The sequence below is a fragment of the Dryobates pubescens genome, chromosome 15 (genome assembly GCF_014839835.1).
Source record: "Dryobates pubescens isolate bDryPub1 chromosome 15, bDryPub1.pri, whole genome shotgun sequence".
NCBI classification, from domain to species: Eukaryota; Metazoa; Chordata; class Aves; order Piciformes; family Picidae; genus Dryobates; species Dryobates pubescens.
The window spans coordinates 7,253,697-7,279,696 of NC_071626.1; the positions used below are offsets into that span (position 1 = coordinate 7,253,697).

The following is a 26,000-nucleotide window of genomic DNA, read 5'->3' on the forward strand; positions in this document are numbered from 1 at the left end:
ATTACTGGGGCAGGAGCCTCAAGGAGCCATAACTCATAACAATAAAGGCACAAAAATACTTTAGAGCACTGTATTGTTTCAACCCACATTAGCATTTGACTAGACAATGTTCAGTCTCCTTGATGCTTTCTTTTTTGTTCAAGTCTGGGCATTTTCCTGCATCAAAAAGTGCATACAAGCTCCTACAGTAGGTTTGTTTCCAACCACTCCTAGTTTTATACTCAACGAATCCCTCCCTACTAGAAACTCTTTGTTTCTGCTCCTTTACCAAGCCCCTCCAGCCTGCACAAAGTAGTAACCTACCTGCCATGAGACTGCATACAACTAGTCAAACACTTCTTTTTTCCAGGTTGTAACATCTGCCAATACATTTATAATAGCCTTCAGTTTGCACTTACTAAATAAAGTAGGATCAAACCCAAGCCACAAGAAAAGGAACAAATTTCACTGAAGAACCTGCCACTTTGCGCCTCTGATATGTACAAGTCAAATCCCTTGAGGACAGCCCCCCTCCTCCACACACAAGCAATAACCATAACCACACAAGTAATTTATTAGAGAGCAAGGAAAAGAATCTCTACACATGGCAGATAAACCATGCAGTCATCAGGCAGAGAGAAAGAAAACAATCTTCCTCTCCTCTGCCTCCTCTGGCACCATCTCTCCTGTGTCTCAAATGTGATGAACACATACATGGTGATCAATGAGGCAGCTGCTGCCAGAACCAGAACAAGTAAGACTCCAGCCCTTGCTGCCTCTCTCTTACAAGACTAGAAAGATCTGATGGGCAAGTTGAGCAGAAAGGAAAAGAAAAAGGTAAGGAATCAAACACTTTCAGGACTCCTCCCTGTTGTTGTTGCTGCTGCTTCAAATTGACCAACAGGTTCAAGGATTAGCAAATGACTGAGTGAGAACTCACTCTTTATGGAAAGAAGGAAGGGGAGGGGGGAAAGGATGTTTTCCTGCAAGGTAGCCTTATCCCTTTGGCTCCAAAAAAAGGTTTTTGAAAGCAAGTACATCCCCAAACCCCTCAATTTCTAGGCAAAGTTTTCAAGTTCATTAATAACCATAGCTCCCAAAGCTAGTTGATATCTGAGAGTACACTAAAGCACAGACTATGTTGGCCATCACTAACACTATCCCCATATGACTCCTGCAGCTCATGCTGCCATCAGCCTTAAAAGAAAATTAAGAAGAGCAAACAAACAAACCAACCCAAACAATTCACAATTGAAGCTGAAAGGACATTCGGTGTCACTGTGAGAAATCAAGATGCCCCTGGACAACTGTGGACCTTACACTGACAGCAAAGGATCCAGAATGAATCCTGATGAGCCAGCTCTGTCCTGACTGCAGGAAGAAACCCAAACCTAAATAAAAAACCCCACCCACTATGTCACCCAAACCAGAAGCTTTCTAATGAAAGTCAGGGACAAAGTTTGACCATGCCAGTCAACTTGTCTACCTGCAACACAGCTGGACACAAACTTTGTGAAGCATCAGGCTTATTCAAATGTACTAGTTGGCCCAGCACGAAGACCTGATGTTTTCTCAGGCATGAGCCACTGGCACAGCATGGGAAACAAAACCAGATCCCTCAACCAAGCCTGTCTCTATGGCAGAACACAGGGCTTCACTCACCCTAGGGCTGAGGACTGCCCTCCACCCCACTGTAGCCAGGGACCTGGCAAGCAACAGATTACATGCCCAGCTCAGCCCTGATGCTCCTGGCAGGGCTAGTCCTCAGTTTTCCATCCCAGCCAACATGAAAGGCAAAAACCAGAGCAGCACAGGGCAAATTACTCAGAAAGCCACACACTCAAGCAATACCTAAGAAAGATGCATAAACCCAAATGTCTTAAGGTCTCCTGCAATAAATTATCAGCCATCATTTGGTCCAGGGGAGACTGACACCTGCCAGAACCACACAGCAATTCTTCCCAGTCCTGCCTCATAGACCCACTAATCTGACACAACAACCTGCATGCAACTTCAGACTGAGTTGAGAGGGGTCATGTAGGAGATGATTCACCTGACACAAGCTGGCCTTGTCAGCCTCACTGAAGAAGCTGGAACACGCTCATCCCATTTGCTGTGACTTTGAGAAACATGAATAAAACAAAACAGAAAGAAGATAAAAATAGTTCTGTATAAATTTATCAGTAGGAAACAAGCAGAAAGACCAGCACATAAGTCATCAGCATATTAATGATCTATTGGGAGTGCAGGGTAGAGAAGAAATTGAGTGAAGGACCACCAGACAGGTGGTGTTAGAGTCACTGCAGGAGACCAGGACAAGGCTTCACCTGCAATACCATGCAAAAACACACATGGCTCAATCACGGCTCCAAGTGCAACCTCTGCTCACTCTGTCCTGGCCACCACTTCCTTCCACTGCTCTTTCCATTTCTCTTCTTATCCCTCCCATCTCCTTATCCATCTCATCTGGTTTTATTCTTCCCCCTTTCAAGTCACTGCCTCAATTTACTTTCATCATACATGCAAAGACTAGCACACAAGGGAGAGCAGACAGAAATCCACATCACAGTAAAGGGGAAGAGGAGGAAACAAAAGAAAATAACAAAAGACAATGATGCATGGCTAAGAGATGGCAAAGGTAATCTCAAATCATTATACTTTCTACATACACAGTGGAAAACAACTTGAGCTCCCTGCCTCCAATGGAACCAGAGGCTGTCATCACCAAAATGGTGGAAGATGTGCACCTCTCACGACATGAAGGGCATGGATGACACGAGTTCAGGCAACATCCTAGTTCACAAGCAGCATCAGATCTAAGGCTGTTCAGACCCTTCTCCCACATCTAACAAGAGCAATTACAGAAGCAGAGGAAATTCCCTGAAGTTTTGTTCTAATGCCATGAAACACAGGAACCTTCAGCTCAGAAGAAGGGCAAGTAATTAACTCTACTTCTAGTTTTACTGCCCAGAGTAGAAATTGGAGAGGAATAACTGTTCCAGGTGTGCACATGGACATTACAAATATTGCTGGTTTTCTATGAAAATAACTGCTTGCCTGACAGTCTAGTATTTGAAAGACAACTAGGTATCAGCAATAGCATTAAATAATGACCAGTTCCTAAGATTCACAAAGGTAAATGTAAGTATGGATAATAACAGAAACTATGTTGGAACATTTAGAGAAATGTTATTAAACATTTGCACCATCAGTCACGTCTAGCCACAGAACAAGGAGGAATGGTTTTAAGCTGAGGGGGAGTAGGTTGAGACTGGTTCTTAGAAATTCTTCAGTACAAGGGTTGTGAGACTCTGCAATAGGTTGCCCAGGGAAGCTGGGGATGCCCCATCCCTGAAGGTGCTCAGGGCCAGGTTTGATGAGGCCTTGAGCAACCATGTCTAGTTGAGAGGCACCCCTGCCCCTGATATGTCTGGCAAGTAGATGGTCTCTCAAGGTCCCTTCCAACCTAAGCCATTCTATGATTCTACATATCTCTGACAGGGTAACTACAATACATTAACAGTTTAAGACCATATTGATGGTACCAAGTGTCTTCACATGTTCACAACTGGAAAGTTAGTTTTACTAAATTCCATCTGAGACTTAGAAAGCCAGAATTTATAACCAATAAACCATCAGACACAACCAACTAACAATATAGTTTTGCCAGTGGTATCTGCTGGGTTCTTACTAAGTACTACTAGCAACCATTACTCTTTGCATTTGACTGCACAATGTTGTAAGATACCTACTAGAAGACACTAGGGATTATTTCATTCCCCTAGCCACACCAGAAACTTAGACTAAAGGCAAATCTTTACTGCTCCATTTCTTCCTCAAATACACCTTGGTTCACCAAAGAAGAAAGAAAAGGACCAGAACACACAACGACAATTTTCATAGATTAGTAATTGATCATATGGTGCCCTTAGTATCAGAGTCTAAATATTTACAGGATACATCTACCTGCTGACTCAAGCAGCTGTTGAAAATAAGGCAATCAAGAACACTGACCTTCTACCTAAAATGTGACACTGAATATGCTACCACTAAGGAGCATAATTTGAAAGTGAAATCTTCAATCTCTCTGCAACTTTGAACAGGACTTTACTATTCTGAAATTTCATAGAACAGTTTGGGTTGGACCTTAAACTCCCCCTGCCATACTCAGGGACAGCTTCCACTAGACCAGGTTGCTCAAGTTTTACAGTTTTACTCTAAATGAAGTTACAGTTATTCTGAAGAACTACATTTGCCTGTAAAACATTGCTGTTGGCTCTTCTTAACAGAGGTTTAACTGGTAAAATCAAGTGTATCCATTTTAACAGAAGAGAACCCTGTATGTACTCAAAATGATAAACCAAAAGACAGAGTTAGTACTCAAGACTCTGAACATTTCAGCTAATTGCACAGAATCACAGAATGTTAGATGCTGGAAGGAACCTCCAAAGATCAGGATGTTAGGGGTTGGAAGGGACCTCTGGAGATCACCTGGTCCAACCCCTCCACCAGAGCAGGATCACACAGGAACATCTCCAGGTGGTTTTTGAATATCTCCACAGAGAAGATACTCAAATTCACGTATCAGTGAAACAGTCACATAGCAGCAAGAGTAGTAATGCCTAATCTGACCTGCCTTCAGGTCTGCTTCATTACTGGAGTAACAAGAACATGTCTTAAATATGTGGGAGATGAAATCTAAAATGACCTGAAGGTCAAGTGAGCTTAGTCACTGTGATAGAGCATTGCTATCACAGAAAGGCACACACCAATTTACACAAAAGAGACCCTCCCCCTGATAAGAGACTGGACAGAAAGACCATAACTGGGTAGTCTGGACAGAATCCAGAAGAACAAACTAAAGGTTTTAATTAGCTGTAATTCCAGATTAAGAATGGTTCAAAACAGGAAGCATGAATTTGCTCTTAATTTAGCAAATCCAAGCTCTGTAATATCTTTTTACTTTTAAATTAATCAAAGCTGTAGAAGTAGTGAAACAAAGCTTGAAAAATACTTCAACTCTGAAAGGATCAAAGCATTACAAACAATTTCCAACACTATTTTAAGAGCAACAGGCATGTCTGTCATCCTCCTAACTTGCGAACAACCAAGCACATAGAAAACAAAAAGCTATTCAAGAAAGCAAAACTTGTTGCAATTCCTTTCCCCTCCGAACTTCTGAAGCTCCTTTCAGGCTACACTTTTACAGACATTTTTAAGCTGGTCCTGTTACCAAAGTAGGGTCCACACCCTCCTCTGACTGTCAATATAGTATGTTCCCTCTCTAATATCAGCACCAACTTTCCAACTTATGAGTATAAACTGGACCAGAAAAACAATTCAAATTAAACTCTTCCCTCCCCCCAGCCCCCTCTCTCAAACCTCCCTATGACCGTGGGACTGCAAGATTCTCAGCACAGCCTGCCATGCAAACGGCAGAGAGATGGCATGGAGACAGAATCAGTTCTTCGTATCTCAGCGACTGCTTACATCATGCATAGAACTACTGCATTAGACCACAGGATGTAAGCAGCAGATTATGACATTGCAAGTTAATGCATACCAGGTGACCCCAGATCAATTTACACAGACATTTGGGATTTTGACTCCTAAAGAGTAGCACAGACAAGCAGACAGTTTGGGAAGCAGGTGGCTAAGGTGTAAGGCAAGTGTTCCGCTCTACTGCTAGCCAATGTTTCAGGAGGAGCGAAAAGAAAACCCTTCAGTAACTCCATAGGACAACAGAGCAAAGCAGAAAACATACCCGATTTTGCTCAACACATTCACTAAACATTTGGAGCTCATCTAAACCTTTAAAAGATCATAACAACCTCCCTCCCAACTAGTTGAGATCACAAGAAACCTAAGCTACTCCTTCCTACAAACCCTTACAGACCACATAACTCTCTTTCACTGAGGGAGAAAACTCTCAAGGCAACCCTCCCATCACCTAGAAGAGCTGACTTTAGCAAGCTACCATGAAAGTGAACACAACCCAAGTGTCTGGTCTAATTTTTTTTCCTCTCCTACTGAAGGACAGCTCCCAGATAATGCACATTTTTTTGCACCGATGAAGGAAACTTGCAGAAGCTATTACACAAACTCCCACATTAATGGCAGCACAGCACTAAATTTACCAATTACCTAAAAAATAATTTCAAAAAGGCTTTTCAAAACAACAGCTTAGGGTCTGTTTTCATCTACTTTTTGAAGATTTGTAGGTGGGGGGGGGGGGGGGGAAAAGCCAACACAAAAGCAGATGGGTGGGGAGATGAAACGGTCAGACGTTGCTGTTGTCAGATTTTTGCTAACTCCACTGCATGAAGTAAAACACAGGCTCCCTGCCAACAACCTAACCAATTGAAGACATGCCGGAATTTCAGCCTCCATTTCAGACTGTTCTTTTCAACCAGCAGTTTCAGCTCCTTTGTGAGGGCTGTACTCACTTACACTAAAAGTCTCAGGGTTTTTCATCTGTAATTAAATCACTTTAAAGTATTTTTAACCAGTCTGGGACTATGAACGGACAGCCGGAAGACATCACGTATGTGGCCTGAATATTCCCCCCCCAAAACCAGAAAAAGTTCTTAACTGAGGTGTACAGCACAATTCAGAATTTAAGTAAACAAGGAAGGAGATTTGGGCTATATCAGCCAAAAAAGTTTAGGTTTGTGTCCTTTAATTCTCCAAGAGAAATGAATTTATTATAGTGCGTAACCCTACTTGCGCTGTGGTAAGTAAGGATTAAGAAGTGGCACTTCACCCAAATACCCAATACATTGATTTCTGACCTCTGAATACAGCTTTCTAAAGATGAAAGTAAAATTTGTCCTTTTTTTCATACAGCCAAGGAATAAGACATTATATAATCCCAATCTGAGAGTTCTTCTAATTAGCTACATATTTTTCCCCCCCCGCTGTAAAGTACATACAAGCAATAAAGCTCTGCACCAACCTTCCTATCAGGCAAAAGTATCTGAAATGACCAAATCACAGAATCACCTCCTCACTAGACAAACACATACACACACACACATATATATGTGTGGGTATCAGAATCACTCTTAGCAGCACACTGAGCTTAATAAAACAGCTAAGGATCAAAGAGGTGCCTAATTAACATTCAAAAGGCACAAAAATCATTTTGCTTCATACATTAAAGCACAGAGAAACCATAAATTCAAAGTATGTTGTGTATTAATGTTTCAAATGTATTTATAGACTGTGCTACTTATCATTAAGAACCCTCCAAGTGGACTGACTTTAGGCATTCCAAGAGATCTATTCAGGTATTGCAAACCCCTTGGGAAAAAACTTTCCCTTCATTAGCTAAAAAACCCACACAAACTACCCACCTAAAGTGAACAGGAACGGTTCCGTATTTTCTCAGCCTTTGATCAAAACACTAAGAACTTGAGAAGAAATACTCAAGTGCCTCTTCTACTCTAAAAACGCTCATTGAGCATTAAATTTAGGCATCTCCTTGTCACTTAAACCACTACCCCTTCTCTTGTCTTTTCAGTGCCTCATGACAGCTATCTTCCAACCTTCTAAATGACAACGGCAGAGCTATTTCCCCTATAGAAAGAAGGGTTTTTTTCAGCTTTGTGGTTTACTCTCCTAAAAGGTAAAGCCTTGGTAGATTTTAGAAGTGGAACTGAGTTGGATTAACAGCCTTTTAAGAACTCAACATCTGTCTTCAGCTGCTTAAGCAAGCATTCATTCTTCACCATTAACTACAAGGCCTACTTCTTACAAGTCAAAGTATACCTCAGCACATACAGTGCAGTTCATTCAAACTTGCATGTGCTTCTTAGCATCTTCAAGAGCACCAACACTCAGCTCATCCCAGACAATACTCTCACTAAGCATCACAAAGCAAAAAGCACTATAACATCTAAAACATCTAGCACACTCGTATCAGATGAGAGAATGTATTTGTGGACAGAGCATAGAACAGAATAAAACACAATCAAGTTACTCTTCAGAGTTGTTGGTAATCTATACTGCTGCAAGATTTCTAAATCAGGCTAAAATAATTCAACAATAATCTTGCCTGACTTAGTTTTCACCTCCCATGACTATCACTTTAGCAGCACATAAACTATTTACCACATGATCCCAGACTCTTAATAAGAAAAAAAATCCTATTCTATAGAACCTGTACTGCAGAATAATCAACCTTACAAAACAAAGCCAACAACAAGGAAGGAAAGTAATAAAGTCAAGTTAACGATGTCTTACCTTGTTCATGGCTCCAGGCTGTGGCCCTCTCAGTCCAGCCTGTCCTCCCATCTGCGGAGAGCCTTGCTGCAGCGTCTCAGCCAACAAGTTACCAGCACTACCCATTCCTGGGTTTGGGTACGGCATATTAGGTCTCCCTCTGCCTGCTCCAATTGAACCGTTCATGACTTGCCCCTGCATCATTCCTTGTCCGTTGCCTGCTGCCAGCATCCCAGGATTCATGCCAGCATTCATCCCTGTGTTCATTCCCATGCCAGGCTGGTTAACTGGACTGTTTACTGTTGGCATCATTCCTGCTGTGGACTGGGTTGAAGGACCCTGGTTTGGTCCACTTGCACCCATTGCCATACTGGGAGAAGTCAACCCAGCCTGTGCCATGGGGCTTTTCACCATGCTGTTTAACATTCCCATTCCAGGACTATTCTGTTGGGTTTGACTTGCCATGCCCTGGCCAGGGCCACCAACACCCATATTGAGATTTGGGGAGCTACCAGCCCGTAAAAGTTCAGACAGCTGCTTGTGTTTAGAGGCAGCATCCTGTGCCAAGCCGAGGCTGGTCTGAAGCTGATTTATGTCACCGCCATTGGTGAGTCCCAGTTCTGTGGAGCTGATCAGTTCATCTGGCAAGTCATGTTCCAGATCGAAGAGCGAACCAAAATCTGAAAAACAAACCAAATTTTAGATGAGTCCAGAGTACTCAGCAGTGTCTCAAAGCAAAATCTTGTTCATTGGCTTCTACTTGTTTCAAGTATCCAGCACATGAAATTTCACTTTATGTTCCTCTCTCAGCTACTGAAAACGATCCAATTTGTTGTGATAAACGTGATTCCTAAGCTTCAGAGTCTAAACCACAGAAGACCATTCTACTTCACTTTCCAAGAACAATCAGTGTTAAAGGATCACTGGGTATCTCAGACTACCATCTCTCAACTGCAGAAATTTGACAGAGGGGGAAAAAAAAAAGTATTAAAAAAATAAATAAATAATAATAATCCCAGAGTTAGCCAAATTACTGCAAAGCATCAGAACACTGATAGGAAAGCACTGTCTTTAGGTTTTAAGTTTCACTGAACTCTTGTCATTTTTAGGACATAATAGGGTGGTTTTTTTAAAAAAAAAAGTTTACTTTTTATAAAATAATAGAGTAGAAGTGGGAAGTTTGTTTGTTTGGGGTTGTTTTATGTTTGGTGGGGGGGGTTTTGAATCTTCTATATCCAGTCATTTTCAGCACCGAACAGCAAAATTCCACTGAACTTCAATGGACAACCAGAATCTTCCCACAGTGAACACTGCCTGGCCACAAAGCTGTGAAAAGACACTACCATGGATAACCAAATTCACTTCTCAAGAGTCCATGCAAAGCAATCCCCAAGATAACCAAGTGGAAAAAAATAAAGATTACTATGTAGGATATATAGATACAAGAATATTACACAGTACCCAGAACCAATTTGCTAAAGAAAACAAGTTCTGTCTGCACCTTGATCTGTATATTTCATCTATGGCAGTTTCAATAATGTAGGAATTGTATGCCTGAAAGCTGAGCCACCATGTGAAACAGCTCTGCACAGCTAGGTTGTAAAGCTTATAATCTAGTAAAGGAAGGGTTCTAATGTTAACTATTGGAACATTTCAGCACCACCTCCGTCAAAAAGGTCATTTTATGGATGCTCTGTAGGGGGTACTGCACTGCATTTTCAAAAACTTAGATCTAGACAATGACCTAAGACTATTCATTACCTCAGCAACTACAACTGCATTTAAAAGGAAATACCAATTACACTGAATTCTATAGTGATGGCACTTGGTGCAAATACTAATGGAAAGTGACTACAGCCAGCACAGAAGTCAGAAAAGCTCCTCAGCATTAGGTATCTGTTCAAACTGTTTCACACAATGCCATATTAAAACTGCCAAACTCCACTACTAGCAAAGTTTCAGCAGCTTCGTAACTGCTACCACAGATAAGATCATGAGTTAAGAATTCTAAAAATATGGTATGAGGTTGGCAAGAAGGCAGGTATCCCACAACACAAGAGATTTGAGAACTCAATTTATACAGTCTTCATCACTGAAAAGCACCAGAGACAGAATGAAAACGTTCACTAAAGAACAATCAAAATCTGTTAGCCCACTCCTCATTAACATAAATTTAATACTAAAAGCTGTTTTGCAACTAAACCAAGCCCTGATCTTTCATTTGCATCACTGGTTTTCTTCAGCATGATGAGTGTTTTTCAAGATTCAGATGTGAAGGAAAAATCCAACAAACTTTTCTACAAGTTCTCCTCCATTTAAAATGATTCATTTAGAGTTTAGAGTCAGTAAAACTTTCCAAAACACCCCACCCCCCCAAAAAAATACCCTTATGATCCTCAGTGATTAGCTTAAGAATTAAATACTGATGAGTATAGGAAGAGTTGCAGTTGAAGAGACCCTGAAATTAGAGGGGCCATCAAGGAAATGGAGAAAGCTATCAAAAATACGTGACAGTTTGAAACAGCCTCAAGAGGTGCCTTAAGACACCCCCTTAGGATGCCTTTTACAGGCAACTGTTGAAACACTACATCCAGAAAACACTCTGGCTAATAGCATGAAAAACAGGCTATACATGAGGAATATGATCAGTAATTCACAAGTTAGTCTGGAGGGGCATTATCCTCAATGATGCACAAAACAGAAAAGCAACAGTTAAGTGTCTGAGAAGAGCATCAGCCAGCACAAGCTCCGTGCTTCAACAGAACTGTAAGGGCAGCGCATAGCAACCTCCCATCTGCAAACCGGGAAACAGCTACGGGGGCAAAGATGCCCACGCAGCTCAAACAACAGTTTTGTGACTAATTGTAGCTGGGAAAGGAACTGCTGTCCTTCAACGGACAGCTTCCAGGGCAGGGTGAGTCCAAACCCCAAAAATCCCCATCTCACTTTTCTTGCTGTCAGTTTTCTGTCAAGCCTTTCACAAGTGATCAATGCCTAAATATGAAGAACTAATTCATTTCCAAACCACAGAGTATTTTCTCCAGACTAATTCATATAATCTCAGATATATCACTGGAAGGAGGAAGTGCAATTCTTGTTCTGGAGACAAACATTTGCTCATCTTTCTTGACAAGAAAGTGTTAATCTGCTTTTCTCATTTCTCATTCTTTTCAAAATTCCCCCTCATAAAGGAGAAAATTCAAACTTTAAGGTGTGCTTGCTCATATTCAACTGGAATATTCAGGTACAAGCTACCTGAGCACCTTGGTCTGGTCACTCTATGCCACCCATGAACAGGAAGAAAAATGTCACAAAACCTCAAAGTGTTTTTATTTCTTTTTATTCAGGTCCCAAAAGACTACGAATCAACAGCTACACTCAACAAAACAACAAACAAACCCCCCCCAACCAAACAAAACCCCAAAATGCAATATTTGTGAGGTTAGTTCTTTACATTAAAGACAAGCAAACAAAACCACCACCAACAAAATGTTCTACCCATGTAAGAGTAACTTGTTAGGCTTTTTAATCCTCTAGAATACACAACAGCAGATTTATCATAGAATACTATCAACTACAAGCCAAAATTGTGAGTAGTAAATAGCAGCAACAAAATATTCTGGTAGGAATTTGCTCCTTATTATAAAGCTTTCCCCAAAGCTTTTCCAAAACCAAAACTTCCAAGTCTTTCAGTTGGTAGATAAACAATAAAACTACAAAAAAACCCACCCAAAACCCTTTCAGTTGCCTGGTAAACTATGAAAATCACATTTTTAGTCAACTGCCAGGAGGCAGAGGTTTTCAGATACAGTACTGAAACATGAACAGTCTCAAAAGACCACAAAGATCAATAACATTTTGTGTACATCCAGCAACAGTTGCCATCCATTTCAGTCTTCTACACATAATACTGGCCCTAAAGCCCACTGCAGAGAGTTCCAACTAGGACCAACACAAAAACTGACAAGGCCAGATAGTTCACAGACTATGCAAAAACAATGGCGCACAAGAGTCAAAGGTGTAGCTTAAGACAACGGCGATAAACTTCCAGAGAACTCATTGACTTTGCAGTACACCGAGTCCACTGCTATCCTTGCAAGCCGTTTCATTAAGGACACACCAAGGTTTCCTACTAACAAAAAGCTTGTGGGAAGTTGAGGGAGGCAGCTCAGTCCTGAAAAGGCTTATTTACCTGTTTCATAATCTCTAGAAATCTTAGGGTATAATCAGAAAATCTGAGACATAACAGAGCAGACAGTATCTGACCTAAGAGCTCAAAACCACCCAGTAATATGCAGGCAGTTAAGTGGTAGAGCTAAATCTTAATCTCTAGAGCGGCCCAGAGTGATTCTGTATTACGTTATCTACAATATTACTAGTGTGTTTCTTTCCATAGGTAACAGGAGTAGATTGCTACTGCCACCTAGGATTCAGAGGAATTAAAGGAAAGCACCTCCACAAAGTAGGCAATCAGAAACTCTTCACCTGAGCTAGTCTCAACACACAAAGGCACAAAATTCCTTTTAGGAACTGCACCACTGCTGAACACTCAAGCAAGTTTTATTTTTTTACAGAGTCAAGAAACTGGCCTGACTTGCCCTGGCTACATGAAATCTGTACTGAGAAAGTGGGTCAGAAAAGACAGTAGATAGAGCAGGTCCTTTTCTTTAGATGGCAGTCCAGTTAGATGGGATTAAGTAATATAAACTGCATCCTAAACTGGTAGAAAGTAACTTGGAAAAAAAATAAAAATCAGTGTGGTAACTTGTGCTGCATATAATGATTATTTTCTTAGTTTTAGACCTTACTTCTAAGCCTTTGACAGTGTCTGATCTGCAAGATAGAAAAACCTGCAGCGTGTGGATTGAAAACCCACCCGGCACCAAAATGGACTTTAAACTAGTACAGGTTCAGAGGGTGCAATCACGATTCCTAAGTCAATAGGTGCCTTATCAACTAATCAATTTTCAAATGACTTACAAGTATTTATTTCCAGCTAGTTTTACTGCAAGTGCAGCTTGCAGCAGCAGTGATGTTCACAACTCTCAATGCATGCAAGGCGAGGTGGAGATTTTTGACAAGGCTTACAAGGCAAGAAAAAAAAAATAATAATCCATACTAACTACTGAGCAAAGAAACAGACCTGTAGCTTCATTTCTTTTGCTTGTTTTCTAGCCTACAGTCATGATTCACATTTCCTCCTTTCAAGATTCAGACAACAGACCTCTATTTACTTTTCAGAGTAAACCAGGCATTTCTATCAATATGGAGATCACCTGGTTCTAGCCAATGGTGACAACAAATAATAGTAGATTTTGAAGAGCTTGCCCACATGCTACAAAATAGCAAGAACACATTACTGTAATGGGTACTGTATCCTCAGACTCAAGGCATTCAAGCATTCAGACTCAAGACAAGAGCTGGTACATCTGAAGAAACATCACGTGTGAAAGAGAATCACACCTGAACAACTCTGCAACAGTAAGACAACTTACATGCTTACCTCATTACCCAGCAAGAGACTTTACAGTTCCTGCCCCTGCATCCCATTTGTATTATGTTCTGAACACAGACATGTCAAACTAGAAAGCTGCTGAATAGCCACCTCTTAGCAAAAATGTTTCCAAGCTCCAGAAGCCTATCAGTGGATCAAATTACATCACAGTTGCTGGGTTCACAATTAAACAAGTGGACAAGGTTTAATACATGACACTGAATACAAAGTATGCATGTGACAGGGTTGACAGGAGGCACGGATGATGTTGGACTACACAGAAAGCACGATACCTTTGCTGTGCTTTCAGACAAAGAACAACAAATCAACTGCTGAGGTATCTTCCCTGCATGGTGACAGGAAAGCCATCCAAGAGTTGAACAGGGCCTAGCTCTAACACAGGAAGTACCCAGAGGATACAACCAATACTCCAGAGAAGCCAGCCATTCAGGCCTGCAGTCAAGCCCTGACATTACAGGCCCCCAGATATATTGTCTGAAAGGCCCTTGAAAAAGGGCAGAACTCAAAAAAGTTAAAAAAAAGTCAGCACAAAGTAAGACAACAACACATCCTCACAAGATGATTCTCGTGCATCCATGAGAACACAGAAGCGAAGGAGAGGCACAGACCTGAAATAAAGTGCTAATAAAGTCACCAATGCCCAAGGCCACTGCAATGAAAGAAAATTAAGCCAGACATGTTCAGACAGTTTTATCGGGCAAAAAAGCCCCCAAACCAACCAACCCAAACAAAAACACCCCAACAACCCCAAAACAACTCAACACAACCCCACCCAACCAAAACCAAAACACATGTCAGAAAAAGACTAAAACTGCAATTCCTACTAGGTAAGAGCGAAAGAACTCTGCTACACAGCATTTTGGAGATCATCTTTATTCTTGCCATTAAAGCACACTGAGGAAAAGGGTTTTCATTTTTCACAATTATCCAAAGGTAACAAAACCTCTGACTGAGAGGTTTTTTATCCTGGCTTAAAATGTGAAGTTAGTCTATTAATTTAATGGAAAACATAGGGGCAAAAATTCAGCATCAGCCTAAAATATTAAGGTTTACAGTCATGACTGCAATGACACCTTCCAAAATCCTAGAACATCAGTCCCTAGGTAACCCTAAGCACTCACCCCAAAGTGGAAGTAGGATGCACAGGTCTTGGCTATTGCTTATGCAACAGTAACTGAGAATGCCTACTCTGCGTTAATGCTGTTTGGGTAACAATGTTGCCAGTATTAGACCTGGCTATCAATTCTGTTCCCTGCAAGAAACAGAGGAAGCACTACCTCCTTTCTTGCCTGTCAATCCTGAGAAAACCTGAATGCGTTCACTGCATCCAGAAACTTAGTAATTTGAAGACTGCAAACAAAGCTAGAAGAAAACACATCTAAGGAGGACATACTCAAAACCCTTGCAAGATAACATAGAATGAAGCTGGAGGTGGGGAGATTCAGGCTGGACGTGAGGAGGAAGTTCTTCACCATAAGAGTGGTGAAGCCCTGGAATGGGTTGTCCAGGGAGGTGGTTGAGGCCCCATCCCTGGAGGTGTTTAAGACCAGGCTGGATGAGGCTCTGGCCAGCCTGATCTAGTGTGGGGTGTCCCTGCCCATGGCAGGGGGGTTGGAACTAGATGATCCTTGCGGTCCCTTCCAACCCTGACTGATACTATGATACTACTATGATGTAACAAACATGAGGGCACAAAAGATGTTAGCACATCATGGTAATACACAACCCCAGGCACATTTTATTTAAACTGCCCAACTTTTTTTTTGGCCAAAGTCTAATTCACCACCTAGAGCACACATGATTTCTTTATTAATTGCAACAACCAGGTATAAGCGTTAAGTATTTCACAAGCAATCAAACCCAAAACAATTACTCTAAAGAAGCAGCACCTTATTGTCCAACATCCACTGAAGTCCTAAAATTAGGACCTCTCTCTTTGTTTTTTGAGCTGTCCTAATCCTCTTCAAATACTGGTGCCAAACACACTAACTTTAGCTTAAGGAAGAAAAGTCTGAATTTTGCAAAGCCTGAATACTCTCCAAGTTTAAGTCGTATCTGACCTAAACTACTATCAACTGAAATGCCAGTTTTAGTTGAAGCATGGGTTTTGTAACTTCAGAAGCAAATTGTATTTATAGACAAAATACTTTCATTTTCATTACCTTATTCAAAGTTCTTCTTAAAAGCAGTGTTTAGAGATATAGATAACAGGTGATTACCACTGAAAACCATCGTGAAAATTCGAGGTTTATGGAACATAGTATGGAGCTGTTCTAGGGAAACAGAAGCAGTGTAATTATATGGAAAAGACTGGGCACAAGAATCTAGATAGGATATGTTTAAACTTTCAATATTACTTAATGATTTTCAGAGGCACTGCTGTTTGTGTAGTTGTCTGTTGATGACATTACCCAACACAAGGCAAAGGTACTAGCTTGTCATTGCTGATGATGCAAATAAGATGAACTTGTGAGAATTCCAAAGTGCTGAAATCACAGTTGTCAATACCATTGTGAAGAATTGGCCATTTACATAAATTTCATGGGGCTACCTATAACTTGAGTATTCTCTAAATTAGGATTCTGGTTCCATAGATTATCCTGCATATGCCACTGAAATTCCCTAAGACCAACCTAAGTTACCTAGTGTTGGTCTGTGGGATCAGTAAGTAGTAACACTGGCATTTCCTCTGGGAGTCTGATAAACTGTGGACCACTGTGCACACAAGTCAGGAAAGTTTGAGATGCCTTGCTGGTCTGCTATACTGGTGGGCAAAAGAATGGGTATGTGCAGATAGGCAGGGAACATCAGTATGTGCGCAAACACCCTTGAATCCTTTTCATTTTCAAAGCCATTAAAAATTGGGGTTCGAGACAGTAAAGTTAAGGACAACTTTGAAATTATGCAATCTGAGTATTACTGACCTGGTTTTGTTCAATATAATTCCTAGGTAAAACCAAAAAGCAATGCTGAATTTATGTACTATATATATATATTATATATACACACAGGTAAACAAAAACCAGAAGTCTGCAGATCAGAGTTCTTTACCTTGAAGAAGTAATCCCCCAGAACTCCTGGAATTATATTCAGGAGTATGTGAAAGGCAGTTAAGCTTCAGAAGAATTTTTACTGACCAAGCCCTAAACCAGCATTTTGTTGATTTTTTTTCTTATACAGAAAACAACAAAAAGGAAAAGCCCCTGAGAATTAGATTATCTTAGTTCAGTAACTACCTATTCACTTGTATCTGGGAGTTCTACAAAGCAAGAGACAGTAAATGATGATTCTGCAAGCAGTTAAGGTTCAAAACTCTACTTGGATCTCTTCTAGGAGAAGTCACAAAAGGTTTTTTACCCTGTCAAATGGGGCAAAAAAGCCAAATCTCTCTCTGCTCCATCTCACAGCCACCTGATAATAAAAAGTAACCTGTCCTGTATTTGAAGGTCCTGTACCAAACTTGCACTTTTCAATGAAAAGTCTAGTTTAGTACATAATTTCATCTTGCTGTTCTTGTAATTACACCTGACACAGTCAAGTAAACCACAAGTTACTATGATTTGAATTCATCAGAATTCAACAGTCCTTTGGTCAATTTTCTTCAACACATGTTGGAAGAAACATGCAGGAAGAAGCAGCATGTCAAGTATTTAAGAGAATTTTCAATTCATTCATATGCCAATCCATTTTAAGGAAACTTGTTGCTCTTTAGGAAGAGAACAAAGTCATGCTGTCAGAGAGGTCACACTGCTCAGGCAGAGGATTTCTGTGAATTGCCCTAGCTCCAAGTTCTAGCTCAAGTTCTACAAAGTCAGTGTAAACACTGAAGTTTTGTGTCAGTGCATACAACCATATGCAGAGACAGATGCGTGTTACTTCAGCCTGCTGCTACAGTTTAAGTCAAGACAGAAAAGTCAAATCCTTGGAGACAGGTGTGCATTGTTTATCTGCCAGTGAAATCTACTCAGCAAAATTACTCCATTTGTCAGAGAATACATCTAAATTACTTTTGGCCAAGCCCGTTCAGAGGGGGCACTAGTGATGTGAAAGGTTAAAGTGGGATCATTACATTATTGGAACAAGCCCCGGAAGGCTGCTGCCGCTAAAGCAGCTGAGCAAGACATCGAGCTGGCACACTGGAGATGATCAAGCAGCCTAGAGAGAAGATGCAGGAAATACACACTAAATTACACAAAATAATAAGAATAAAAAATAACAAAGTCATTTTCTCCAATTTGGAAATGTGCAAGAAACCAGAATCCCTACAAAAGTTCTCAGTGCCTTATGAAATATGCATCTAAAAACAACACTGAAATCTAGAACTCACTAACTCCTCCCAGATAAACTTTGATTTTCTGCAAACACACAAGTGACCAAAAACCTGAACCAAAAACCTCTAGACTAAACCCAAACCCTGCTTTAGGACCGTGTCCTTGAGAGATAAAACACATAAATGAGCAGGTTGGGGTGTTGTTTTTTTTAACCTAGAATTTACATTTCCCAAGTTCAACAGCAAAGATTTTTCCCTGCAATATCAAACTTGTGAATCTGCATTTTAGAATTGCAGCTGTGAAATGCTTTTCTAGTCTCAGAAGGGTTTTTTTTCCACTTGTAAGTGTCCAAGATTCAGGTTTACATCACAACAGGCACACTCCCTGTGCTGCAGTCGGTATTTCTTTGTAAAATATGAGGTACTTTTATAACATTACTCAGAAAAAGTTCACACCTATGTCAGAGACAATTCACTTGGTGAAGGGAGCAAAAAAAAAAGGCAGAGAAATAGCAGTCTGCAAATCTCCACTGTTCAAGAAGTCTGCGAGATCATCTTTTACGTTACTAAGCACCACGTGAACGATCCCTTTACTTTTTAAAGACAATCATTCACACTTAAGTTTTCTTAATTTACTTTAAGAATCCACTTGCTTCAAGGAACAGATGGCCGGTTTTGCCACAAGCATCCACCACTGCAGCACTCAATTTGCAGCGCATGCCACCCATCAGACCACCTTTAAAGGCATCTCTCATCTCATACCGAATACTTGGATAAAAGACAAAACCAACCAAAGTGGCTCTCAATAAGGAGTGTTAAGAATAGTTAACTGATGGCTGCAAGTCTAACGACTTGGTCTTAAATACTAGCCATAAAACAGATTTGTGAGAAGTATTTTGAAGTAGTATACACAAACACCGCAGGGGGAATCCATAGCTGCCTCTGGAATAGGCAGTGAGAGAAGATTAATATGATTCCTCTCAAGCAAAGAAACATCCTGATATATTTGGACCAAATGAAAGATGGATATTAGTCAAAATTGCAGCAGTCCAAACGAGAAGTTTCATTACATGTCTTCTTTGATGTAAAGAAGAGTAAAGTTTTAAAGGTAAGAAGCAGTGCCGGGGGGGGGGGGGAGGAGGAGAGAAATAAAAAGGAAGACAGGAAAAAATGAACAAATCAACTTTACAAAAGATGGGTATTGAAAGGGAGATTGAAGATGTAGTATTACTCAGAGAAACTGCTTTTGGCTATAGTGAAGTGAAGGATGTTAAAGCACATACCACACAGATGTACACTGGTCTCTGGTACCACAGACCTGCCAACTAATTGTAGATAACTGAACTCCAATGCTACAGCAAGAAACACTGTGCACTTAAAATCAACTTTTCAGATCTAGCAACCCAATACCATGCAACCATACTGCAGAAGAGAATATACTCCATTTTTATTCCTTTGCAGAAGAGCAGTTCTGAACAGCTTCACTAGTTCACAGACAAGTTGTTTCTAAGAGAGGGGAGCAGGAACAGTAAAATATGATTAAACTCTCCCTCCCTGAATGTACCACATAGAAATCTGTATGTGACACTTTCAGCACACCTGCATTACTGCAAGAAAAATGAGGATGGTCACAGATAATTAAAAAATAATGGTAAAAATCATTGCTTTAAGGCATTGTTTAAACTGTATCTCTCCATAAAACTTCCACTCATCTGTTCAAGGAGACAACTCTTCAGCGTGCATTCCTCTTACTCTGTTACAGTGGTGGGATGGAGGGAATCAGACTGGTATGCACCAGTTTGCTAACACAGTATTTTAAGAAAATCTTGTTAGATCAGGGGCAAGATACCACAACTGTTTCTATCGGTATGGCAAGGTAAGCGAAATGAGCTACACCGGCGAAGTACTTAATGTCAATGTAACCATGCAAGTACAAGCTGTGCGGGCAGCAAGTGTCACAAGCTTACATCCCATGCTGAGGATACTGTACCCAGCAAAAGGTGACCCCACCGTAGAGCTGCAACAGCCCTCTACGAAAACTTAACATCTGGACAATGTATATGTATAATCACCATTCCTCTTTGCAACAAATGTAACATTTAAACGGAGGGGGAAAAAAAGTTGTAGAAAAATCTTTGGTAGCCGAAGGGAGTCCACAGCATCCTACTCCTGAAGCTGCCTTAGAACTACACAGCGTTTAAGAAACAAATGAGACCCTTCAAAAACTCTAGTATGCCACACGACAGGTACAACACCAAGATTCCTAAATTACTTTGTTACAAAGCATGTAACAAACATTTCAGTTTCTCTGTAAGCCTATTGTTATTTTCACCTTCTAAAGGAGGAATCGGCGTTAACAAAGCCACTGAAAACTACGGCAAAACCAACTCTGAGGAGGACAATGTATGAATCATTCAAGACTTTTAAAAGCTGCAGCACTGCAACCACTGTATGAAAGGCCGATATGTTTGGCTGCTGCAAACGTACCAAGCATATTAAGACAATATTGCCAACTTATTTTTAGAGGAAAACCACCGACGTTTGAGTTTAGTACATTCCATGCCCAGAATACCGGCACCATCCAGGTCTACACTGAAAACGAGTTAATTACAGACAACTTAGTCTTCAGTATAAGTACACTTAACATCTGCAAGTTTGGGAATAAATTAACCAGAGTTAGTCACTTGGTTTAGGTGTTTAACAGGCTAAAACAGTATTTCAGGTTAAGAAGCTACTCCAAAAGGGTACAGCAAAAGAACACATTGAAAGATCCACTATGCACATGTGCTGGAAAAACTTTCATCGACAGTGCAAGTTTCCTGCCTTGCTCCTTCCCTCTCTCCAATGAATCTAACAGTTTTTAAAAGAGTGCTTGAGTAAGTACATAAGCACCATGTTATTTATTATCTATAATTAACTATGGAGTGGGGACAACAGCCGATTCTATAAGTGGAATTTACTTAATGAAAGCTGCCTGCACTATTTCAAAGCAAATTTAAAGAGCTGATAGGTTAAAAAAGGTAAAAATTCAAAGCAGTTGTGCACAACAGTAAAAGTGGGTCAGAAAAAAAAGTGCAGTCTCAAGCAGCAAAACACACTTGTTGGTTAAGAGGTTTGATTTCATTTAGGGAAACAGATATGATGTCATAAAAAACAGAAAGTGGAACTGCCCTGCATCCAGACAAGCTGTCAACTGAAAAATCCAGAAGAGTAAGAATCCTGTAGTGTTTTCTATGCAGCATACAGGAAGTGTGTGCAACATCATAAACCTCTGCACAGCTACCAGCTGATGACAAGCTCAGACACACTGAGAAAAACTCTCTCATTTGTGCACTACTGAAACTCTTCAACAATCCCTGCTAAAACTATAAAAAGTTCATTTATTAAGCTGCCCAGTACACCAACTGAGTAGGCTGTGAAAATCGGCACCTGTTAAACAGGAAAGCATTCACGAATTATCCAAAGTTTATTTGATCACGAATGTCATAACTTGGGATACCTGGGTTCGTCTGCATCAAAATCTGCCTTTAATTTCCAGATTTTTCAAGCATCAGGACTTCTCTCACAACACACATTATTTAGCCTCTCTAAACAGAGCCAGGGAATCGCTGTTGAAACAAACTACAACAGGTTAGTGCTGAAGAAAGTCCTGGTTTCCAAGTCTAGCACAAAACCTCCAACAGCTAACTCTAGTTGAAGAGCAGCTTCTCCAACCTTGTTCCACTTTTTTCACTAAAGACCTGTTGATATCAGGAATAGTCACGTCCTCCAGTTACAACCTACCATTGCCTGTATCTAGCATGCTCTTAGAAGTTACACACAAACTCTTCAAGACTAACACCTCATTCACCAAGAACAGGGAAAGGAAACGCATAATTCTGAAGATGATCCCAAGCAGAATCACATCCACTGCTCAGCTGAAAAACAGACCACTAAGACTTTGTTTCCTGTAAATAGGAGCCTTTTTTAAAAAGGCAAAACCACCACAAAAAAGCAACAAAGCACACACCCCCAAACAAACAAACAACAACAAAAAAGACACCACAAGAACACAACAAATACAAATAACTGTTCCTTTTTCTTGCCAGCTGTGAACTGCATTGAACACCACCACTGGTGGCTTCAGAAATGCCACCACTCACCAGACTCTGGCAGGAGGAGGCTTCCTCCATAGCCCACAGGCTAAGAAGATCTAAAGTAAGTTCAAAGAAACTCCTGTGGGACAGGTAACCAAGTACTCTCGTGGCAAAATAACTCCAAATACTCATCTGCTTCACAAGAAGCATTAAAAAGCTCAACAGCCCTTTGTTCCTCCATCCCCCTTCCCAGTACAACCAGTTCACATTTACCAGGGATCGGGACACCTAAGATTTCCAACCTCTAGCTTGCCTCGCAGCACCACCGAAGACCTTTGCAGGATTGCAGAGAAACCCCTTCATCTTCAAGAGCCTTTAAGTCTACAGGGTAATTTCAGACATTTTTGTCTCGCAGCACAGAACTAGGAGATGCAGGATGAACTACACTCCATATTGATTCTTAATGCAAATAAGGTGAAATAACATTTCGTATCTAAAGAGAGAAGAGCCTCAATAAAGCTTAAGCCCTAACTTTGGGATCTAGATTTTGGCTTTAGCTGTTTTTAACTCAAGTCAACAGTCTATATGAATCAGAAATGCAGTTTTTAAATAACCTCCTGCAAAGAGGATTGTTAAAAAAAAAGTAAATAAAATGTAAGGGGGAAAAAAAAGGGCAAATAAAGAAATAAACCTCGTATCTAAACAAGCTGTAAAAATAAGTATATATGAAGCAAAATAGAAACCAAGACGCATTTGTGAGTGTGAACTCACATAGGTAATTCAACATTAAAGTGATAAAGTGCACAAAAGCATCATCTTTAGCACTAGTTCGTGTTTCTGCAAAGGGCACTGAAGGCAGATGCTCAGCGAAGAGCTCAGTAATGACTACTATTGTGAAAGAGACGAAAATGACGAACTGTTAAGTCTTATCAGCAGCTGATCAAAAGCCCACTAAACTGAACAGCTTTGCTTTCAATCACTCCCAAAAAAACAGAAGAGCAAAAACATGCGAACACCCTCCGTATGCCATTAACACCAATAGGTTCAAACGGAAGGAAAACGGGAGAAGCAGACAGAGAGAAAGGACGAAGGCAGGCACGAGTTAAGAGCAGCAAAAGGGAGGAGGAGATTTAGGCAGAAGAGGGGAGAAAAGGGCAGTAATTGCAGCACCGAGAGGTGAGGAGGGCCTGGGCCCCGAGACTGACCTGTGCCGTCGCTGGCGGACACGGAGAGCGCCGGTGAGGAGAGTTTAGGCCGCTTGGCTGAAGGCGGGCCCGGCTCCACCACATTCTCGGCCATTTTTAATTCTTTTTTAGACAATCCCTCAGAGCAGAGAGACGGTGGGGGGTGAACCCCAAAACCTTCACCTTCTCCTCGGGCCTGGAGTCAGCTGAAGAACAACAATAACGCCGAGAGCGAGCGAGGAGGATCTGACGGAGGAAGGGGGCCAAGTTCCCCTTTTTCTGCCCCTCGGGCTCCTGGAGGGCTGCAGCGGAGAAGCGGAGAGAAGGTGGGAGCTGGGGCGGGGGGAGGAAGAGGCCTCTTCCCCCAGGCGAAAGGGCTGAGCGAAGATGGGAAGAACAGGTAAAGCCCCCGCCAAAAAAAAAAAGGAAAAAAAAAATTAAAAGAGGCTGGTAAGGTTGGTGTTTTTTTCAGTAAAATTAATTCCGGCTGTTGTGCTGCTGGTGCTTCCTCGCCGTCACCACCATCATCATCTTCATCCTTCGGGGGGTCTCCTCCTCCTGCTGCCTCCTCACCGCCGCCATCAGCCTCTTCCTCCTCGGCGCCGTCCTCCTCCTCCTCATCGCCACAAGGAGGCGGGCGAAGGAGGGGAGAGGAGGAGGAAAAAAGAAAAAAGATCACCGTCCTCTAGCAGCAGCAGCTCCTTCCCCCTCCAACACCACCCTGCAAAAAAATACCCACCGCCAGCGACAGGGCTGGGGGGGAAGCGGCGGGCAGAGAGGCAAGGCGTGCGCGGGGTCCCCAGCTCCACTCGCTTCTTCCTCTACCGTCGTTAATGGCTGCAGAAAGGGGAGCTGTAAGGATGAGGAGGGTGAGGATAAGTCCCAGGAGTCTCCGCTTCACATCTTGTTGTGCAGGGAAGGAGGAGGGGTTGTTGTCCTGATGGAGGCAGCACCGATCGCGGGATGGGAAGGTGGGGGGCGGGTTTCAACACCCTCTTTGCACCCCCCCCTTTCTTCTCTTCTTTTCCCTTCCTCTTTCTCTCGCTTTCAGTAGCGGGCTGCCCCCCCTTCAGCGCAGGCAGCGACCGATCCCGAAGCAGGAGGAGGAGGAAGAAGCCGGCCCCTCCCCTCCCCCCCTTGCCTACCTTCCTCCCTCCCGGGCAGCCAAGGATGGTTGCGAGCGCTGGCGCCGGGCAGGGAGGGGGCTGCCTGTCTCCGCTCCCGCGGACTCAAGGGCTAAGCTGGGCGCGGAAAGCAAGGGAGAAAAACCTCAGCCGCTTCTCGGGCGCGGCAGGGACTCCCTCTTCGCCTCTGCCAGGGTGGGGAAAGAAGCAGAGAGGTTGGTAGTCGGGAAGAGAGAGGCCGGTCAGCGATCCCTCTGAGAAGACGAGGGGGGCTAAAATTAAAATAATAAAATAGGAGCAAAATTACGCCGGGGGAAAGCGGGGGACTCGCCCCGGGGTGGGTTAAATAGCCGGGGGGGGGGAGGGGGCCCTCGGCGCTCCCCGGTGAGGGGGGGGGGGGGGTGGGGCGGGCCGGCGCAGGCTGCGCGGGGGCCGAGCGCAGGCTCCCTACTGCCCCTGCCTGGCGCTCGGCGGCGGCCCGCCTGCGGCCGCTCTTGTGGCGTGTGTGGCGGAGCGGGGAGAAGCGGGGGCGGAAAGAAGCGGGGGCGAGAAAGAAGTAGGGATAAAGGAGAAGAAAGAAAAGGAGAGAGAGAAGAGAGAGAAGGGACGGGAAGGCTGTCGCGGCGGCGGAGGTTGGGGGGGGGGGTTGGTGGCGTCTCGGATCCTCGCTTCTCTCCCCGTCCCCTGGCCGTCCCCTGGGTCTCTCTGCGTTGCCCTCCCCCTGGCTCGCCCCGTCCGGCTCGGCCTCTCGCTTTCGCTCCCTCCCTCAGTCGCTCACACACAAACAAAATGGCGGCTGTTGTTTCTTCACTCTCCCGAGTCCTCGGAGGGAAGCGAGCGGCGGCGGCGGCAGCCGGAAATGAGCCAAGAGAAAAAAGGGGCGTGGTCAGCCGGGGGGCGGGGCCCGGCGCGCGGGCGCACACAATGGAACGCGGGGGGCTGGCGCGCCGCGGTGGGGGGCAGGGGCGTGGGACCGCCCAGCTGCCGTCACAAGCCCGCGCTCGTCCAATCAGCGCCCGCCTTTCGCCGGGCTCTTCCGCAAACTCCCCGGGCCCCGCCCCTTAAAGGCGAAGGAGGATTTTCAGTATTTAAAAAAAAAAAAAAAAAAAAGGGCTTCTTCGTTTCCTTTCTCCCTCCGCCCCTCACGCTCTTTTTCGTCGGCCGAAAAGTGCACGGCGATGGCCCCGGAGGAGACCGGCCGTAACCTGCGTCCCAGGACAGGGAGGCGGTCACTCCATTTCGCTGCGCTCCCCTCCCCGGTCCCCGCTGCCCGGCCCGGTGGGCTGAGGAGCCGGGCGGGCGGGGCGGGCTTCTCCCGCTGCGGTCTTCCCTCCCCTTGGGGTCTGTTCCCCGCGGTGCCGGCGGGCGGGGCGCTCCTCCCGTCGTCCCGGTCCTTGCTGCGCCACAGACATGGCAGCCGGAGCGGGGAATAGGCCCCGCGGAGGCGCGGCGCCTAGGCATGGGGTACAGACCCCCTTTCTTCCTTGGCCTCGGAGATACGAGGACGGGGAGCAGCACCTCCACCGGCTCGCAGCCGGGCAGACCCCCAAGGTCCGGTTAGTGGTGAATGTGAGAGATCCAGCGACAACGCAACGCTCTCGCTTAACTCGGGGATGTGGGAGCTGTCGC

General features: G+C 43.2%; 1 protein-coding gene across 2 annotated transcripts in view; it reads right to left on the bottom strand.

The window, feature by feature from the left end:
• EP300 (E1A binding protein p300) overlaps positions 1-23,677 on the bottom strand; it is a 61,445-nt gene extending 37,768 nt beyond the window's left edge. For both annotated transcript variants that reach the window (XM_054168117.1, XM_054168116.1), the window contains exons 1-2: positions 23,269-23,677; positions 8,224-8,882 (exon numbers count right to left, since the gene is read on the bottom strand). In XM_054168117.1, the coding sequence (XP_054024092.1) occupies positions 8,224-8,882; positions 23,269-23,362 (753 nt within the window). In that variant the 5' untranslated portion in view covers positions 23,363-23,677. The remainder of the gene's footprint in view (positions 1-8,223; positions 8,883-23,268) is intronic.
• Positions 23,678-26,000: the final 2,323 nt, after the last annotated feature.